At 38.4% G+C, this 18,226-nt stretch overlaps 1 protein-coding gene across 1 annotated transcript in view; it reads left to right on the top strand.

Moving 5' to 3' along the window:
* SPMIP7 (sperm microtubule inner protein 7) overlaps positions 1 to 16,760 on the top strand; it is a 31,860-nt gene extending 15,100 nt beyond the window's left edge. Inside the window, 3 exon segments of the mRNA XM_056482812.1 lie at positions 1,923 to 2,030; positions 5,765 to 5,783; positions 16,665 to 16,760. Coding sequence (XP_056338787.1) covers positions 1,923 to 2,030; positions 5,765 to 5,783; positions 16,665 to 16,760 — 223 coding nt within the window.
* Positions 16,761 to 18,226: the final 1,466 nt, after the last annotated feature.

Below are 18,226 nucleotides of genomic sequence, written 5' to 3'. Positions count from 1 at the left end.
CCTGGTATACAGAGAGAATTTTCTACAGTCTCCTAATGTGCACTTAACCTAACAGTTGTCTACTTTGACATGAAAAAGCAAATTTGAATGCAACCCATTTTGGCCAATTCTGAAAACATGTTCTACTACTATAAAAGATTTTCAAGCCACTTGTTGCCCTGCACAGCTGCTGTCAAGACATAGAATAAATTTGTTCTTTATCCAGCCAACTACTTAATGATTCTTTATAGGCAATGTCTTCCCCAGTGCTACAAAACCTCTGTACTGATTCTGCAGAGCCATCTTCTCTGAAGAATCATAGACTGGAGCATGGTCCAGGGAGTGCAGCAGTATGTGAAGGTATTACTCCAAACTAGGAGAATTGGGTGGTCCTTCTGCTGCCTATGGGTGCAAGGACTGCAACATATGCCACCAATGATCCCATGCCAAATACAGTTGACTCAGAGTCCTGTGTTATAACTCTGATAGGTACATACAGCATTTTGTCATTACCTCTGCTGTTCTGTCTATTCCTCTGCTGAGGAATTTCAGAGCCAAGTTTCCCACTACAAAAGTCAGAGATACACAAAGTCTGATAAAATACATCTCTCACATGTCCACTTTTGCATCCTGTGCTGAACTTAGTTGTGCAGAACGAGTTCATCAGCTGCGTGATACTAGTAACTCTATGCACTTTATAATTAAAGAAACTGATTATTTTTACAAAGAGTACAGAGGAAACAAAGAATACCTCAGAAATTATTTGAAAGAAGGCACTGCTATTAGTTTTATGGGGTGAAGACCCCCAAATGACTAACAGAGGAAAGGTGTATAATCCCAAATATTCAGTGTGTATATCCCAAATATTCAGCAGATGAAACAGTTTGTTGTGAGCCTTTGCCTCCATGTGTATGGGCAGTCTAGATGTATATGCATAATTCATGTATGTCTTATGTATAATTGTATAATTCAACAGTGTCCTACTTTGAGATGTCAATACAGAACAATATTGATGATATTCTCTGATAAAATTTGAGTTTAAAAAAAGGTACTATATTGGGGGGTTATTTCTAATACTCATGGATTTTTTATCTGAATTTATATTATTACCTATTTTTTCTTGAATTTTGTCCATCTCCACTTCATCTTGCAAAAACTGTCATCAAAAGTTTCTTTGTGCTGCTTCAGATAAGTCGGAGTTTTTTACTCTATGTCTTTAAGGAACTCTAGTTTTCATTTTCACATTAAAACAGCATCAGAATTAACAAAAGGCTTTCATTTTCCAAGATGTGATGCCTATTGTCTCAGTTCAGTAGTGTGCTCACACTAGAATTTAAGTTGGTGTCTATGCAGTATTGTTAATACTACATCTTAATAAATTCTAAGGGAAATTTAGAGAACCGTGGAATAATTTTGGACATCATTTATGTTTTAGCCCATGAGAAATCACACCTGTTGGCTTAAAATCTGTTATGTAAATTTCATATTTGAAGCTGAAAACAAAATATGAGCTAAACCTGTATCACATTTTTAAAGAATATTTCCTTGCTTTTTGTATTCTATGCAAACTCTGTAACTTCATTTATTCTTTGTGATTAAGTGTTGCTTATTAAGTGTATCATGAATATCATACAGATACTAAACCTAAACAGATTGAAGAAAAAAAAATTCTCTAAAGAGTTCTCCTTTACAATGTCTAACCAGAGATTTTTTGGCCCAGATCATCAGCTAGATCATCATAAAGTTGTTTCGCTGTCTTTAAAGAAGCTATGACAGTTTACACATTCTAACCACTTTTCATTTCGTTAGTAAGAGATTTTACCCCATCCATCTTTGATAAACCCTATCCATTCAAGAACTTATCTATAAGTCATATTCCAAGCCTATAGTCATTTAATTTACCCTTTCTCCATCCCCATCCTCCTTTTAACTGTTTCCTTTAGCACTCCAAATATTCCTGGATACACTGGCAAGGTTCATTGGTCAGCAACTCACCCAGCAAATTCTAATCTTCCATCAACAGCCCCATCAGTAATTGCAGGAATGCATGGGTAGGTATGAGGTATATTTCTCAGCTTGTTCAGAAAATTTACAGGGAAAATTGCAATTGCATTTATTTAGTTAAAGAACAATTAAATATTACACATTATTCTGTTGGCTTAAAAAATACAAAACAGTTGGGATTGTATCCCACCACATTATTGTCATGCTAATCTGAAGTCCTTTTGAGATTTTAGAATTTTTCTGGAACACTGTACATTATGTGTTGGGAAGGGTTTTTTTTTTTGTTTTGTTTGTTTGTTTGTTTGTTTGTTTTGTTTTTTTTTCGTTTTTTGTTTTTTGTTTTTTGTTTTTTGTTTTTGTTAATAACAAATGTCTTTGTTTTTTTCAAAGAGTCTCATGAATGTCAAAGTTATTAATTCCCAAAAGAAAACTCTGTGGAGTTTCTCAATTGGTCTTGGCAGACTTATGAAACAGGCATTTGCTATGAAAAAAATGGTTGCTTAAAATGAGTGGGTTCACTTAAAAGTGAGAAGCAAAGTCATGCCGTGCCACCACACTGATGTAGCTGGGACCCTGCGACAGTGAAACTGTCATAGCTCCCCATCACTATCGTGGCTGCCTCATGAAGTGCATTAGTAATCTTTATTCTCTCTTGCTCTTACATACAAGGCTGGTTAAAACTGTGGGCCAATATAAGTATTTAGATGTCAAACTTGTTGATTTCAAAAGATCTGGACACTTCAAAATCACTGAAAAATTCTTTTCCTTTAGTTAGCATGAAGAGCTGCTGATGCTCACAAAGAACTAACTTAGCCTTTCTCCCTAATAGCTTAGTAACTATTTGTTTCTCCTCTCTCCTTTATGATTTTGAACTTTAGACCCTTGTTATCTATAGTGATCTAGGATATGGTGACACGTTTCCATGTTTTCCTGAGAAATTTACCTTCTAACCAAACCTTTAATTTGCCTTAGAATTCTGTTCACAACACATCACACTTTTTTTCAGCACCGTGAATGAAAAAAGTATGCAAAAAAGGAGATTTATGGAGCTGCATGGCTTTTAAAGAGTTCACCTTGTCAAGAGTTTCACTGTTTCAATGAGTGCCCTGACTTACTTTTCTGCTGCCCTCCATCCAGTCACATCTGCTCTTTTTCTCTTGTGTTTATACTTGGAAAATAGGCATTCACCTGTAGTTATGGGCTGCTGTTGACAGGGAATGGAAAGATGCAACAATGTCCTGAGTCTCCATAATCTGATAAAGCTGAACTCAAGGCACTCTCATGCAACTACAAATTGCTTGTAAAAGGCAAATGCATCTTAGAAAATATCATTGAGAGGCTTCATTCAGCTACCAGATCTGAAGAAAACACATCAGTTGCTTCCTTTTCCTTTTCACAGATGTTACTGTGGGTGTAGTTCACAGTGGAGGAATTTTCTTCATTTTTAGTGTATAGCAAGAACAGGATTCTCATTCTGTGCTAATGGATAGTTTCCAGAACCAGGACAGAATCTCCTGACCTTTTTGAAGAAGACTGTGTAGGAATAAACTAGCAAGCTTAATCATATCCAGAGACTGCAGAGCAGGTTTTGCCCCCCTTTGCCTGAGCTATATGGTACATTTCCCTAAGGAGATAGTACCCCTGACTGTAAAATTGTAATGAGTCTACGGCCCTACTTGTGGAGTAAGTTAGTGTTCACTGAGCTGAAATGGAACATTCTAGTCTTTCATGAAACTGCTATATAAAACTGTAATGGATGCTGAGAATCTCCCCTCCACATTAGTTACTGATGCCCATAAAAGAGACATGCTTAACATTTTATTCCATCCCCTAAAAATAAATTATAAGAATTCCTGCTGATTTCAGGGGTCACAGGTCAAGCTAGACTGTAGCGGAGAGGTGAAGAGAAGAGAGATTATTCCTGTGATTTGGAGTCAGACAATTTGCCTCCTTGTGCTTTTGATGTGGGAAGTGATCTCAGCCTTACCATTTTTTAAATGGTGGCCCCTATCTTTGTCTTTTTGCTCATTCTCAAGCAATGACTGTAGTAATTTCTCAGAAAGTAGCAAGTGATTCCATGTAGGTGGATGTTTGTTACATCATGTCTACTACATGTGGTCAGTGTCCTGAAGACCACTATAGGTATCAAATGGAGTCTCTTGTGTACTGCTAACCTCAGCTAATAAATATTCCTGTTGAAAGTATCAGAAATATCTGATAAATCAGGCAGCGTGCAACCATTTCTGCAGTGTATTTCTATGACGTGTTCCCACAGGATGTGCAGCAAAACCTTGCAAACCAGTATCAAGCATTCTGAAGCCAAGGATTGTATAGGATATGAAGCAGTAGAAATATCTTTTTCTCATCTTTGAATTTGAACAGTGTTTTTATATGTCAAGCTTTATTGATGTATTTTTAATCTATTTTTATTTCCAGGTAATCCCAAGGAGAAGACAGAAAATTGTGTTTAAAGTCCCCTAGTGCAATTAAATTCTGGCAGATTTGTTTAGCTTTTGCATAGCAAGGAATGTTTTATGTGTTGTTTTGTCTTGTGTCCATTGCATTTCCTACCTGGAAAATGCAAATGAAATTCCATCTCAGGTTTCATGGAAACCACTTGGTTTCCAATACTATAGAATATTGCAAATTATTAATATTCTCTGTGGCCAATGGGCATAAGCATTTGTGAAAAATGCAGTGTGAGGGAAAAGGAGAGAATGTTTAGGAATATAAGAGTATGTTTTAAATGTCCATTTCTCCCCTGTTTTTGAGTGACTGCAGATACACTGCATAACATGGAAGTTGACTCAGTAGAAGCACTCAGGACTTTTTTCTCAACTCCAGTTGGTCCTCAGATTTCTTTCAAAGCAGAATAAAAAGCTATTGCAATTTAGACAATGCCAGTCCTTTTTACCTGGATAACAAAGAGTCTCAGTGTCTGACAGTGAGAAGGAAGGAAATGTATGAAGACATGTAGACACTTTAAATATAGAAGAAAAATAAAATAATACAGAAGTGGGTGTTTGTGGTCGTCCTTATTGCGTTATCCTCATATTTATGACTTACTAACACTGACAGTTAAAACCATAATAAGAACAAGAAGAGACATAATTCAGTCTTGAAACTTGTTGTCTGTACTAAATTGCCTTGTTAAGTAAGGTTAAAAATGATGCTGTAGCTGTTCCATACATTGACATAAACATTTTGCATGCACACACACACAAAAATGTGGACACACATATGTGAATATATTATTAACTATGAAATCATTACAGGGCAGCAGCCCTTCTCAAGCTGTTCTGAGTGTGCCTTGCAAAGATGGTTAAATGTCACAGAATGAGATTTTAACCTTTACCTGTACTGGCTTTGTGTGTGTAGTGAATAAAAGAAGTCAAGCTATGTTCCCTGGTTTGGAGGCCAATTAAGAATGTGTGCCTTACACCCACATGCTTAAATTCTTTTATGCTTAGTCTGAATTGGGAAAACCTAAACATGGAAGATGGAAGACCTCTACTTAAACATTTGTCTTGGTACTTTTTATTTTTTGATGCTGGTGTAGACAACATAAGGTAGAAACATGCCAGAGAGACAGAAGATCAAATGTAAATTTGGCAGTTAGGAAGTTCTACTGTGCTCCAGGGCCAAAATAGAGCAAATAGTTATTCTAGTTCAGCCAGCCTTGAAGATTGCTCAGAATTTTCTGTCCTGAGGTCTGTGGTATTATCTGAATAATTTGTATTCCTTCTCTGTTACCTCTAATGTTTGTTTTTCTCCATTACAGGCTTCTCCAGGTTTTTAAGGTACACAAGTGTCAAAATGTTTGTAAGAAGTAGCATTTTCACAGCCACTTAAGGGCTTTTGGTGAAGGATTACAAAGTGCACCAATGGTGAAAGACCCTTTCAAGAGTAGACTGAAGACTTTTTGGAAATACTGAGAGGTAGGGAGAATAAACCACAGAACAAAATGACACAAAATCTGCAGGAAGAACTAACATCCCTTAAAAAATGGATTAGATCCTCGGTAACAACAGTGGGATCTAAGCATCCAAATCCCTGACATTGCTGTGCAAACCTCAGTCACAGAGGATATACAAGCCCCTAGGGAATGTAAGATGAAAGCTAAGCAAGACACTGGGGTGTATCATTTCCCCTAATAAGAAATTGTAGAAAGTTGTTTATCCTGAAGTTGGGCAGAAAGATACCAGTTCTTGAAATGTCTGACTTACACACAAACTTCTGCACTTCTAGCTTTCTGTATTTTCCTCGTGCACAAATCATCAGTCCCAGATTTTTAAAAGAGATGCTTTCATCTAATCACTTTCTCTCTACACATTAAATTTATACCAAGTGTGTACCTGCACAAAATTAAAGCATATGTTGGTGTGGAGAAAGGTTGCAACCTGTTTCTGCCTTTTGTCCTTCTCCATTTGGAGCTACACATGTAAACAAGCCAGTGAATATTCTAGATGACAATATAACCACTTTTGCAAATTTGGCTTATTTCCTATCAAATTATTATGTACCATGTAAAAATATTTGCAGATTTGTTACTGGTTACAAATGCTGTGTTGTTCTATGCTTGAGAAGGATTCCAATTCTTTCAGAGCCCCATTTGGGTAGTGTAAAGAGTAATGTGACATTAAGTACAAATGTAGGAACTGTCTTTGTGCAATGCAGTGCAGTATCACTGCTGTATCTTGAACAGAAACTTAAATTCCATTCAAACTATAGCTGATGAAAACAGTTAACATTTTAAACCAGCACTGGGCTGGGAACATTGACTGCAAAGACAGAGGTCATTGCTTGAGTAAGTTCAGATTGGTTGCTTTATGTATAAAAACATTTTGCACGTGGCATAATTAATGCACAATAATCTAGGAATGTGGGAGCTGGATTAAAAATGGGTGGGTTCTCAGCTGGACAACTCAGCACAGTTTCCTCTGACTTCACAGATTGTATAAGAGCCAGAACCTCTGGCTCTAATGAGGGGGAGCTACATCTTAGGAATCCTCTAGAGAAATTCAAATTGTAAAAAAAAATGTAAGGATGTTTTATACTTCTTCATACTGATAGATCAAGCTGAGGACATTTATGAAGAAAAAAAACCCCAAAACTAAACAATGAGGAGTAATAGTATTTTTAAAGTTGACCTCTAGTTACTTTCAGTTTCCTGAATATGTCAGTAGAGAATAAAAATCTCTCTGACTTAAAGATCAAGTGCAAGGACGACGATAATCATATTTTCTAACATTTCTTTCCCATGAAGAAGTTCTTATGATCATAAAAAAAAAGTATTTTTTTCTCTTAAATTAAAAGATAATATTCCCTGAAATATCAGGGCGGGAAAATTTTCATATAGAAGAATGGACTAAAGTACTCATTAAAAAATAAGTATGTGTCACACTCAATATAAGGTCTCTGAAATATCAAGGAGGGAAAATTTTCATGTAGAAGAACTAAAGTAGCAATTAAAAAAGAATTATGTGATGCACTCAATATAAGGTCTAGCCCAATTCTACTGGATGCAATAGTGTTGCTCTTGATAGTAAAGACAGAAGGGGATTCTTTGCCACCATGTCCATTCTGTGACTAGTACCACTTCATTTATTCAGAGCCCTTCTAGATTCCTGAAATTCATGGTATGATGATCTGGTGATTGCTACTTTGTAATTTTATGACACTTCCACACTACCCTAAAGAGAATTAACCCACTCATCCTCCCCTGTCCCAAATATCCTTTCACTTCAGGCTGTAGCATATGATACAAAGTATATGTTAGAAAGTTAATAAAAGAGAGGTTTTATTAAATAATCTTTTTTTTCTTTTTCCTTTAAGTGGAAACCAGAGAATAAATACTTTTGTTCATGGGGCAACTTTTGCTTTCCATCTGTTAAATGCCTTACTGAATCATAGGTGGTGTTAAACTGTACACAGGGCTCATAAAGCAGTAAAATTTCAAGTCACTAGAAATGATTTTTGGAACTGTTCCTTTGAGAACAGATCCAAAATTCGACAGCTAGATGAACAGGAACAGAGTTGGCTTCCGGTGTGTAGTAAAACCACTGAAAAACAATGCTGCTGTGAGAGAAATTGTTTCCTGGGTAGAATTTAGCTGGTTTTCCTCTTGCAGTTATCTAAAGCCTTCTGAAAGTATAGTCTTCTAATGCAGGGGATTTACACCATGCACAAGTCACTACATTTGCATCTTGTTTCACAACATTTCTCTTTAGAACCAGCAGGCTTTGGAAGTTAAATGATTTGAAGTAGTTTTGTGCAAAGTTGTTGTTAGTATAGTGGCCATGCTTTTAATATGTTCACTTTGATGTGCACAGTAAATAATCATGTCTTAAACTATTATATTTCTTTCTAAATATCTCTAAATAGTATCTCTATATTTTTGTATGCATAGCTACTAAACCCTTTCAAATATATTTATGCATTATGCTGAGTGGATTGATCATAAAGAAGCATTTTGATATGGGAAAATAGGTACAATAGAGCAATTATCATAACTCTAGCTAAAGTTCATATTTTTTAGACTAGATTCTTTTTCCTCTTGCTCCTTTCAGAAATACACATTTTTAAAAATTGGTTTCCTTTGGTTTGTTTGTTATTTTATTCCTAATGCTTCTCATCTGCCGTCTAGTAAAGGTCATAGAAATATTAATGTACTTCCAAAGCAAGAGGACCAAAAAAGCTTTGCTTTCTACATAGCTTAGAATATGGGGATGCAAATTGCAAAAAATCAGTGGCCTGTATCTTCTCACAGAATTATTTAGTAATGAATATACCAAGTGAAAGAGAAATGTCTGTTGGGTAAACAATACACATAAACAACTTCATGGTAGGAAAATTATATAAGAGGCAGTGGTGATCCTAGCCTGAAATCTTGAAAATGACTGGAGAAAATAAAGTGCTTATAGAGAAGTCAGAAACCAAAAGCATTTAATAACTGGAAACTTTGGTTTGTTTTACTGTAGGTGGAAGCTTCTCTTATTTGATAAAGTGCAATTAAAACCAGAAAAACATTATGAAATAATAGAGAATTTATGTTGCTTTCAGAAACTGAGAGACTAAGTATGATTTACTTAACAAAGTCTGGCAAACCAGAGGAGAAAAAAACGTTTAGTTGGGGTATTCCACTTCATCAGTGGCTAAAATCTCCTTGTTTTGGGTATCAGCATCTCTTAGCCCTTATATCAAGCCATCCCAGAGGGGATTGCTCCCAAAACACTGACCTGAGTGCTGATGCAGGATGGCTGATTATCACCTCCTGCATGTTCATTTGAACTTAGAACTTGTAATTGCTGGCTTTGCTGTAAGGATTGAGGATACCCCTTCTCGTGCAAATACCAGTCAGTGCCATTTAATGCCAGTAAGACTGTGCCTCATATCTTCTCTGACAAACACCAGCTCTGAGTGCAGCCTTAGAAATTACTCTGTAAAGGCTGAGAAGGGAAATAAATGCCCAAACCACGCCTCATTTTCAAAATGTGACTTTCCTTGGGGGCTTCTCAGAGAAATAGGAAGCAAGCCTAAATGTAGTTGCTTATGGAATCAGACAAAACCATTGCAGCTTCTCTGTGTTCATTACTTGGCCTAGAAATGAGCATATATAGTAAGTTCATCACATATAGGCTCAAAAAGTCAAAGGCATCCACTGACTGCTAGTTTTGTTTGCCTGCAATGGTAATTTTGGAACATCACTAATTCAGCAGCTGGTCACACTGAAGTGTCATAAGAGATGCACCTTCTGCTTATAATGCAAGCCTCTGGCAGTATCTGTCTTGTACACAGACGATTTTCAGCCATTAAAAAGGCAATAATCACATCCCATCTTGAGATAAAAGGCATTGCATGGCTCCTTGTTACAATCCTGCACGAAATAAATCTGTATATGGAAAATACATGTACCCTCATTGTCTTAGGATTTTGTCATGAACTCCAACATTCCCAGAATTGGAATAAACAATGAATATCTCTCAGCTCATTGCTGGTTCTCAGTTTTAGAACAGCATACACATCGCTGAATCATGCAGTGTAAACCTTCTAATTGATATTTATGACCTTTAAAAACCCCATACAACATTCGCTCTACATCACCTAAGCTAGTTAACTGCTTTGTTGCTAGTATGAAATCTAACAAATATTGCAGTTATTCAATAAAGTAAGAATGCATTTATCAAATCCATTAATTTCCTTCAACAAGAACCCTTGAATATTCAGTGAGTCCCCTTCTTTTAGCTTAAAAAAATTATTATTAGTCTTTCTCAAAAACTGAACCAAGTTTTTTACAGGACCTTTATATTTTTGAAGAAAGAATGTCCATAGAATTCTGCATGAAGTAAAGGTAAAGCTCTCAGCTGAAAAAAAACACTCATTACAGCTTTCTGTCATATTCAGTTCACCAGTGACAACCAGTCAATTCAGGATAAAAAACCTACCCAAGATCAGAAAGAAGTCCTGTCCAGTTAACCAGGTACAGACCTAATTTCCAATTTACCTACACCATCATCTCAGTTCTCTTAACTTTCATATGCTACATACACTTTTAGTATGGGATAAGAGAGCCTTTCTTTGTAAAAAGGTAAGAAAATCAAGGAGGAAAAGGGACAGACAAAACCTAAGTTCTTCTACTATTGTTTTTATTGAAATTCAAATGTTAGTTTGTTTTTTTCCTGCAGGCTCCAAGTTGCTCTTGCTATTTCTCTATCTAATTCTAGCCCTAACCAGAAGAGCTATTACTGTGAAATCTCATAGAACTTCCTAGACTCATTTGCATTTTTTTTTCTGACAGCTTTGCATGGAACAATTAAATAATTTGGGTAAGCAGTCACCCCAATCAAAATATTTTCCAGTTAATTAACAGATCAGATATCAGTGGAAAAAAAGCATATAATTGTATTAGCCACTATCAGCTTGAAAAAGTAACTGTGCTAGTATGTACACATCTCAAATAATGACACAGCCAGCAGGCTGTAGATCAAATTAATTTACATTTAAAATAATTAAAGAATAAAGGAGAAATGATTGAAATTACTGAAGATTTTGTAGAAGGCAAGCCACAACACAAATGCAAGTGATTAAAAAGAAAAGATTTAATGACAGTGTCCAATGACTTTTGTGCTATGTAAATCGGGCTGCAGCTTTCCGGTGGCTAAAAATTCAGTGTATGGAAGGCAATATATTCCTAAACCAGAAATCAGATGGGATTTAATTATTCAAATAAAAAACTGGGGTTAATTTTCCTCCCCACAATACATATCAAGCTGCACAACTGCCAGTACATCCTGAGGCTGCCCTTTTGGCCTGAAGGTTGCCTAAACACTGAGGCTGTGACCATACAATTAAAATACATCATGAGCCATTTGATGGCACTTGAGTCAAGGAATAGCCAATATCCATACTGTTGACAAGACTCCCAAACAAGGGTGCCAGATAAAAATAATTTATTTTTTCTGCAGATTTTGAAATTTATGTCTGAGACTTTTTTGGGCATAGGAAGAAGAATGCTATTCAGCATGGAGCAAAAATATGCTGAACATCAGGCTAAAAAACTAAGAGTATAGCTAGTCCTGCTGTGTAGCCAGGAACAGTCTCCAGTGGTGTTTAATTGGCTCATATAGACAAAAAGGCAGAAATTTTCTTCAGAGCTTGGATAGTTACCTGATACTGTACATACATAAGCCAGATGAAATTCCAGAAATGAACAGCAATAAAAAAACTGTTTCCCCAAGCAGCCTGTCCCCTGAGAATTAGGATATGTCCTTGGGAAGAAGAAATACAGATAGAACTCACAACTGTAGTGGGAATAAGATGGCCATAAGCCTCAGAAAAGAATGGCAGCATAGTAAAAAAATTTAGCTTGCAGAGGAGCTCTGGAGGTCATCTGTATAAGTTCCAAATTCACAATGAGACCAATGGTGAAGGCAAAGCATTTTGCTCAGGGCCTTGCCCAGGTGGATTATGAAAATTCTCGAAGATTGGAGAATCCAGAACCTCTCTGGGCAACATGTTCCAAAGCTTCCCAACTCACCTTTTGAGCTTATTTTCCTTGTAGTGCCTTCATTCCTGTTTGTGACCATTGCCTCCTGTCACTTGGCAATGGTCCTCATAGAAACCTCTGGCATTGTCTATTCTGTAACCTACTACACCCTACCATTTGACCCCTTTCCTTCAGGGTAAAGTAACCCAGTTCCCAAGTCCTTAGATGATGTGATCCAGCTCCAGAACCATCTCTGTGGCCCTCCTCTGGACACCCCTGTTTGTCACCTCCCCTATCCCCAGCCATCTTATGATTTATGCAGCCTACTTGAATCCTTTAAGCAAGGAGACTTATGAACTTCCATATCACATAAAGGAGATGTAAGAAGGGGGAGAGGAAAGTAGGGAAAGTAGTTTCCCAGATTCTTTTTTATCAGAAAGACATATTATAGATTTTTTTTTTTCTTGTAATGATTATACTCCTGGTATAAATAATAGGGTTTTATACACATGGTAACTCTGCTAATGCACATATGTGTGTGTGTCTGTATATTTATGTATAGATATATATGTGTGTATGTCCCACTGTCTGGTTTAAAGTGGCTACACACCAAGTGCTTCAGACAGCCCAGACTCAGCTTTTCCCCTGCACCTACCATTTCTACCTCTCTTTAAGTGCTCTTCCCCATATTCCTTTTGTTTAAATTAGGGATGTGGCTTTCCCTATGAGAGGAGGTTACCTCAAAATTTGACCTTCTGCTACCATCAAGACACTTGGGCTCTTTTTATGTTTTGGCCCCAAGTGACTGCTCATTATAAGAGAATTTTCTTACATACTGATTTTTGAACTGCTCTAAGAGCAATATGGTACTTTACAACCCTAAACCTTTCTCGGAGGCAGTTCTGTAGCATGGATGAGATTTTTCTGCACAGACAGAGTTTCAGATGACTAGCAACAACTAACCTGCCTCCATATAACAATTGCTGGCAGAGTGCTATGAATTTCCTTTATATCAGCTACTCCTCACTCTAATTTACCTTTCAAGTGGGCTAATGAAATGCATTGCTACAGTCCATCTGTCTTTAAAAAATAAAAAAACCCAACCCACTACCCCAGTTCTGCAGTATAGAGAAAAAGAATCTAAAATGACAGAGACAGGCTCCCTTCATATTTGTAAAACTTTCCTAGGAAGGAAATCCTGTCAATTTTCAAAAGTTCCTCATCTATCCAGACATTTCATTTAGACCTGTGTTTTTGTGTATAATAAATTGCTTCTAGTTGGCTGAAAATCATTTTTAGCTCTTATCTCTGTGATCGGTTACCCCTGCTGTTCTTTAATGGCCTTCACCTCATTATGCAACTAGTCATTAAAAGCTTAGTATCCAGTACAATGGTAGCTTATGTAAAGTGATCTATGAGAGCTTTATATAGGCTTACCAGCCGCAGCCTTAATTTTACTCATTCGTCTTAATTTTTTGTAATCATTTTTTGTAAAAAGGGTATAATGTCAGGCATGCTTCCCTGCGACTGACAGATCCAATCTAGCAGATAATTACCATAAGGAAATTGATGTTTTAGTGTGCAGGGGAGAATTTAATTTACTCAGACATCCTACAGTACAATGCATTCCAAAAGATATGAGGATTTAAGTTTTTAAGAAATTAAATTTCACTATTTAACATGATTACTTATGTTGAACATCATTAACTAGCTTTTTTTTTTTAACTGTTTGATATAATTACAAGAGCAGTTATGTGGTCTAAAATCCAAAGTTGTCTTTAAATAAGGGTTAAGGATCCATGAAGTACAGAAAAGAAGGTTGCATTCTTTCTCTCTCCCTCTCCCACATCAGCCTTCCAGCAGCAGCATTAAAAAATCTATAGAGGTTAACTGAGCCAATGTATGAACTATAGAGCGTTTTCCAGTGATATTTTAATAGATACATTATTATCAGCTCATTCCACCTCAAGCCCAGTGGTCAGGAAACTCTTTAGTCCTATTCACAAATACAAATTGCTTATTATATTTCAAAATGATAGAACTGTGAAAGAGTTGTGGATATCCCAATTAAACAAGGTGATTAATTTATGTTTAATTTGGGGCATTTGATTAATTGAAACTAATGTGATTTAGAATTAGATTAATTTAATTAATCTATATAAAACTGTTTGCTTTTCATGAGAAAGCATTATTTCTAACATACAGCAAGTGTACCTTGCAAGCAGAACACACAAAGCACAACCAGGAAGGCCCAAAAGGTTGAATCTTTTGAAAAATTAATTTCTTTTAATCTTGAAAAGCCCTCTCATATGAAGTCCAGAAGCTTTGTTTGTTCACTAAACTTCCATATTAGTAATACTTGAACCAGAGAATTAGACCAATGGTATTTTATAAGCCTTCTCTTTTTTCTTATTTGTTTGTTTGGAATTTTGCTAAATAGTTTAAGACAACTTTTCTGTGTTTCATTTCGTCATGAGATTGTACAGTCAAAGAACAAAAAATACAAAAAACTGTCAAGACTGTATGACAAATACTTGTAAGATGTCAAATCTGTCAATAGAATTTTAATAGCATGTGCACAACTGCTGTACAAACAGAGCTAATGCTGATTTTAAATATTCTTTTATGACACTCTTTTCATTTGGGATTGAAGTGCCCTCTCCAAAGATAGGAAGCTCCTATCACATGATGTTCTAGGAATTATGCTGGCCAGAACCTTGACTGAAACCCTACTAGGGACACAGTCAGGACAAGGGATCTTTTCTTCCCCTGAAACTGGGGTAAACTCATGGGCTCCTAACCACCCTCGATCTGATGGCATGGTACAGAGAACTTGTGCTCCCATGACATTTTCTCTTAGCCTTTATTATTTAAATAAAAGACACTAAAACCAAAGAAATAATTCTTTTAGTATGGATAGAATAAGACCAACCGTTGGTGCTTCAGATAATCTACTTGAAAAATAACTTCTGTCTTTTCTTGAAACAGCCTTGTCAAAGCATGCTTTTCATATTTGCAGAAGAGAAGCTAAGAAACTGCAAATAGAAAGAGGGGATTATGTGACTCAGTATTATATCTAAAATTAAATGTAAAACTGTGCCATTTTTAGTTACAACCGAAGATATGTGATGTATAATGGAAAGAGCATAATGTCAGTAATGACATCAGTCCTAACTTCAAATTAGTTGTTTTTAGGAAGAACTGTGCTCATAGAATGCCCCAGAATGCAGAGAGGAGTCAGTCAATAACAGCAGAAGCACAGCGGATATGATGACTCTGAAGGGACTGCATGTCACTGAAGTCAGCATCTCTCCAGGTCATGGCTTACCTGCAGGTGACAGCAAGGAAGCAAGAGGGAGCAGCAGTGGCTATAGCAGACATTGCCTGCTGGCATGCTGTCTTGAGCTATTTCTTTTCCAAATGATTAGATCCACTTACAATGTAAAATACTTTCTCAGTTTTTAACCGTGATCAAGTTTCTGCTAGCAAAATCCTTCTACAGAATTTCTTAGGAAATTAGAACAGCAAAACAGTAGTTTAAAGGGAATTATTTCACTTTCCGGAGCTTGCCAAAGATTCACCAGTTTGTATAAAAATTCCTTCCTCTGAGAAAGAAAGGAAAGATTTTGCCTGGTAGATATTTGCTAAGCTTGGCTTGTCTGAGATTAAGGCGGGGCCTTGGCATCTGAGGAGATGAGCAGCTGGGGAAGCTACACTTATCATCTGTGCCAACACAACCAGGCCTTCCTCCTGTAGATGTTTGCAGTCTTTAAAAAATCACATAGTAAGACTTTTAAAATAGGTAGGGGACAAATTATAGAATTCAATGGGCCCTCAGTCAGTGACCCTGACTACTTTCTGAGCCATTGCCTACCTTAGGCAGTCTAGACAGGAACTTGGCTGGTGCGTGACAGACATCCCAGCTGTGCCTTTGCCAGGCACTGCATCTCCTCCCCTCCAAAAACCTGGGTCACAGCAGGTACCTTGTAAACTAACATATGCAGTATTTCTACGGAGAACAGTGCATCTACGTAATCATGCACATTTTTATTATATGTATCTATAAACAAGTATATAAAAGGATACATAGTATCAAAAGTATGTACTTTGTATATTACAGATATACAAAAGCATATAAACCCACATTTCACCTGTTTGCAGATGCATGGGGCTGCCAAGTCCAACCCAGCAGCCTTTGAGCATAGGCAATGTTCTGCTTTTTTTATAAAGATTTTTTACACCATCCCCAGAGCTATGAAAAAGCAGTGAATTTTTTTTATTCTGTTTTGGGGTGAGATTTGTTTGGGTTTCTTTTTACACAGAGAACTGTGTTTTCCTTTTCTCGTATTCTCAGAAGACAGTTTTACCTCAAAATTCCAAAAAATTGTAGCTTCATGCCACAGGCATGGAAATTTTTACCTTGAAGGGTAAAATTTGCACGAGCAGTTTAGGTGGGTGACCGAGAAAAGTGGGTTGGAGTGGAAATTATTGCACAACATTGACAGAGACACGTAGGGGGATAGAGCTTCTGTCACAGACTAGTTTATTAATGAGAGCATGTAGCAAGGTATGCCATATCCTTTCAGCATCTAGCAAAACCCTAACTTCCATTGAAATATCATCAGAGACCATTTTTTAAACTGGTAGGTGCTCATCTTTGTTTCTTCCTTTATATTTGTTTTTGTTTTTCTTAAAGAATGAGCAGTTTGGTTTTAGTCAGAGGACAGATGACATCCCCTACACCTGTGCAGAGCTGGGACCAGACCACCTGGGATTTCTCTGGGAGATCTGAGCCTCATGTCTCTGCTGGAGGCCTTTGAAGACCTGAGGTCTTTAGAAGACCTCAGGATATAGTTCACAAAACAATCCCACAAAATAAAAACATGTGGTCCGGGATAATCTTTGGCTAGAGCTGCATGTGACTGAGCCTTTCACTGCACACTGCAGGTAGCTATGTACATGTCTGAGGGGTGCACTGTTTTTCATGTAAAATGAATTTAAAATGCAGATTTGGAAACTAAAGAGAGTTACCTCTCACTCAGGAGAGAAGGGCAGGCAGCATCTCATCTTGCTTCTTTATAAGGGCACAACAAATACTCTGACTGTAGGATAAGCTCCTGGAAATAGCAGGCCCTCTCCTGCCATGCCACAGCCCTACATCCCACCCCAGTGGGGCTCCCAGGGCTCCTGGGAGGTGTTGGGACCAGCCCCCAGCCCTGGTGGTGCCATTTCCCCACTCTGGGGCAGCACCCCACTGTGCAGGGCACTGCGGCCTTGCCCTGCTCTCCCGCTCTCCTGGGGGCAGCCATTTTGCCGATAGTGGTGACCTGCCCTGTGCTGATAATTCCTTTCCCTCCTCAGGGAGCTGCTGTGAAGTGATGTCAGACCACTGACGGCTCTCTACGGGCTTGGCCCATCCCTGACCTCTCAGGCCTGGGCTCCGCTGCAGGTGCCACCACCAGGCCCCGTGACCTTACCCTGTGGGGCAGCGGGTGAGCCCGGCTGCTCTGTGACCCATCCCTGCTCCTCCAGGCCTGGGCTCCGCTGCAGGTGCCACCACCAGGCCCTGTGACTTTGTCCTGTGGGGCAGCGGGTGAGCCTGGCCGCTCTGTGACCCATCCCTGCTCCTCCAGGCCTGGGCTCTGCTGCAGGTGCCACCACCAGGCCCTGTGACTTTGTCCTGTGGGGCAGCGGGTGAGCCCGGCCGCTCTGTGACCCATCCCTGCTCCTGCAGGCCTGGGCTCTGCTGCAGGTGCCACCACCAGGCCCTGTGACTTTGTCCTGTGGGGCAGCGGGTGAGCCCGGCCGCTCTGTGACCCATCCCTGCTCCTGCAGGCCTGGGCTCTGCTGCAGGTACCACCACCAGACCCGTGACCTTACCCTGTGGGGCAGCGGGTGAGCCTGGCCGCACTGTGACCCATCCCTGCTCCTGCAGGCCTGGGCTCCGCTGCAGGTGCCACCACCAGGCCCTGTGACTTTGCCCTGTTTGGTAGCAGGTGAGCCTGGCTGCTCCGTGCTCAGCCGCCGTGCCTCTGGAAAGCAGTGGGCCACAGACGCCATCCCAAGCACAACAGCTCTCCCAGCTGATCAAAGGTACGTGCTTCATATTGTGTTGGTTTAGGGTTCTTTTTGAAAGTAATTGTGGAAAGCTTGCTTGAAAGTTTCTATTAAGTTAGTCTCCAAAAAGAATGACCCTGTAAAGGATTCTTCCTTAAGGCTTTCTCCGAGTTAAATTCATTTCAATTCTGGTTTTCTTGT

Source organism: Oenanthe melanoleuca, chromosome 2 (genome assembly GCF_029582105.1).
Source record: "Oenanthe melanoleuca isolate GR-GAL-2019-014 chromosome 2, OMel1.0, whole genome shotgun sequence".
Lineage (NCBI taxonomy): Eukaryota > Metazoa > Chordata > Aves > Passeriformes > Muscicapidae > Oenanthe > Oenanthe melanoleuca.
This window is presented reverse-complemented; position numbering and strand designations above follow the sequence as displayed.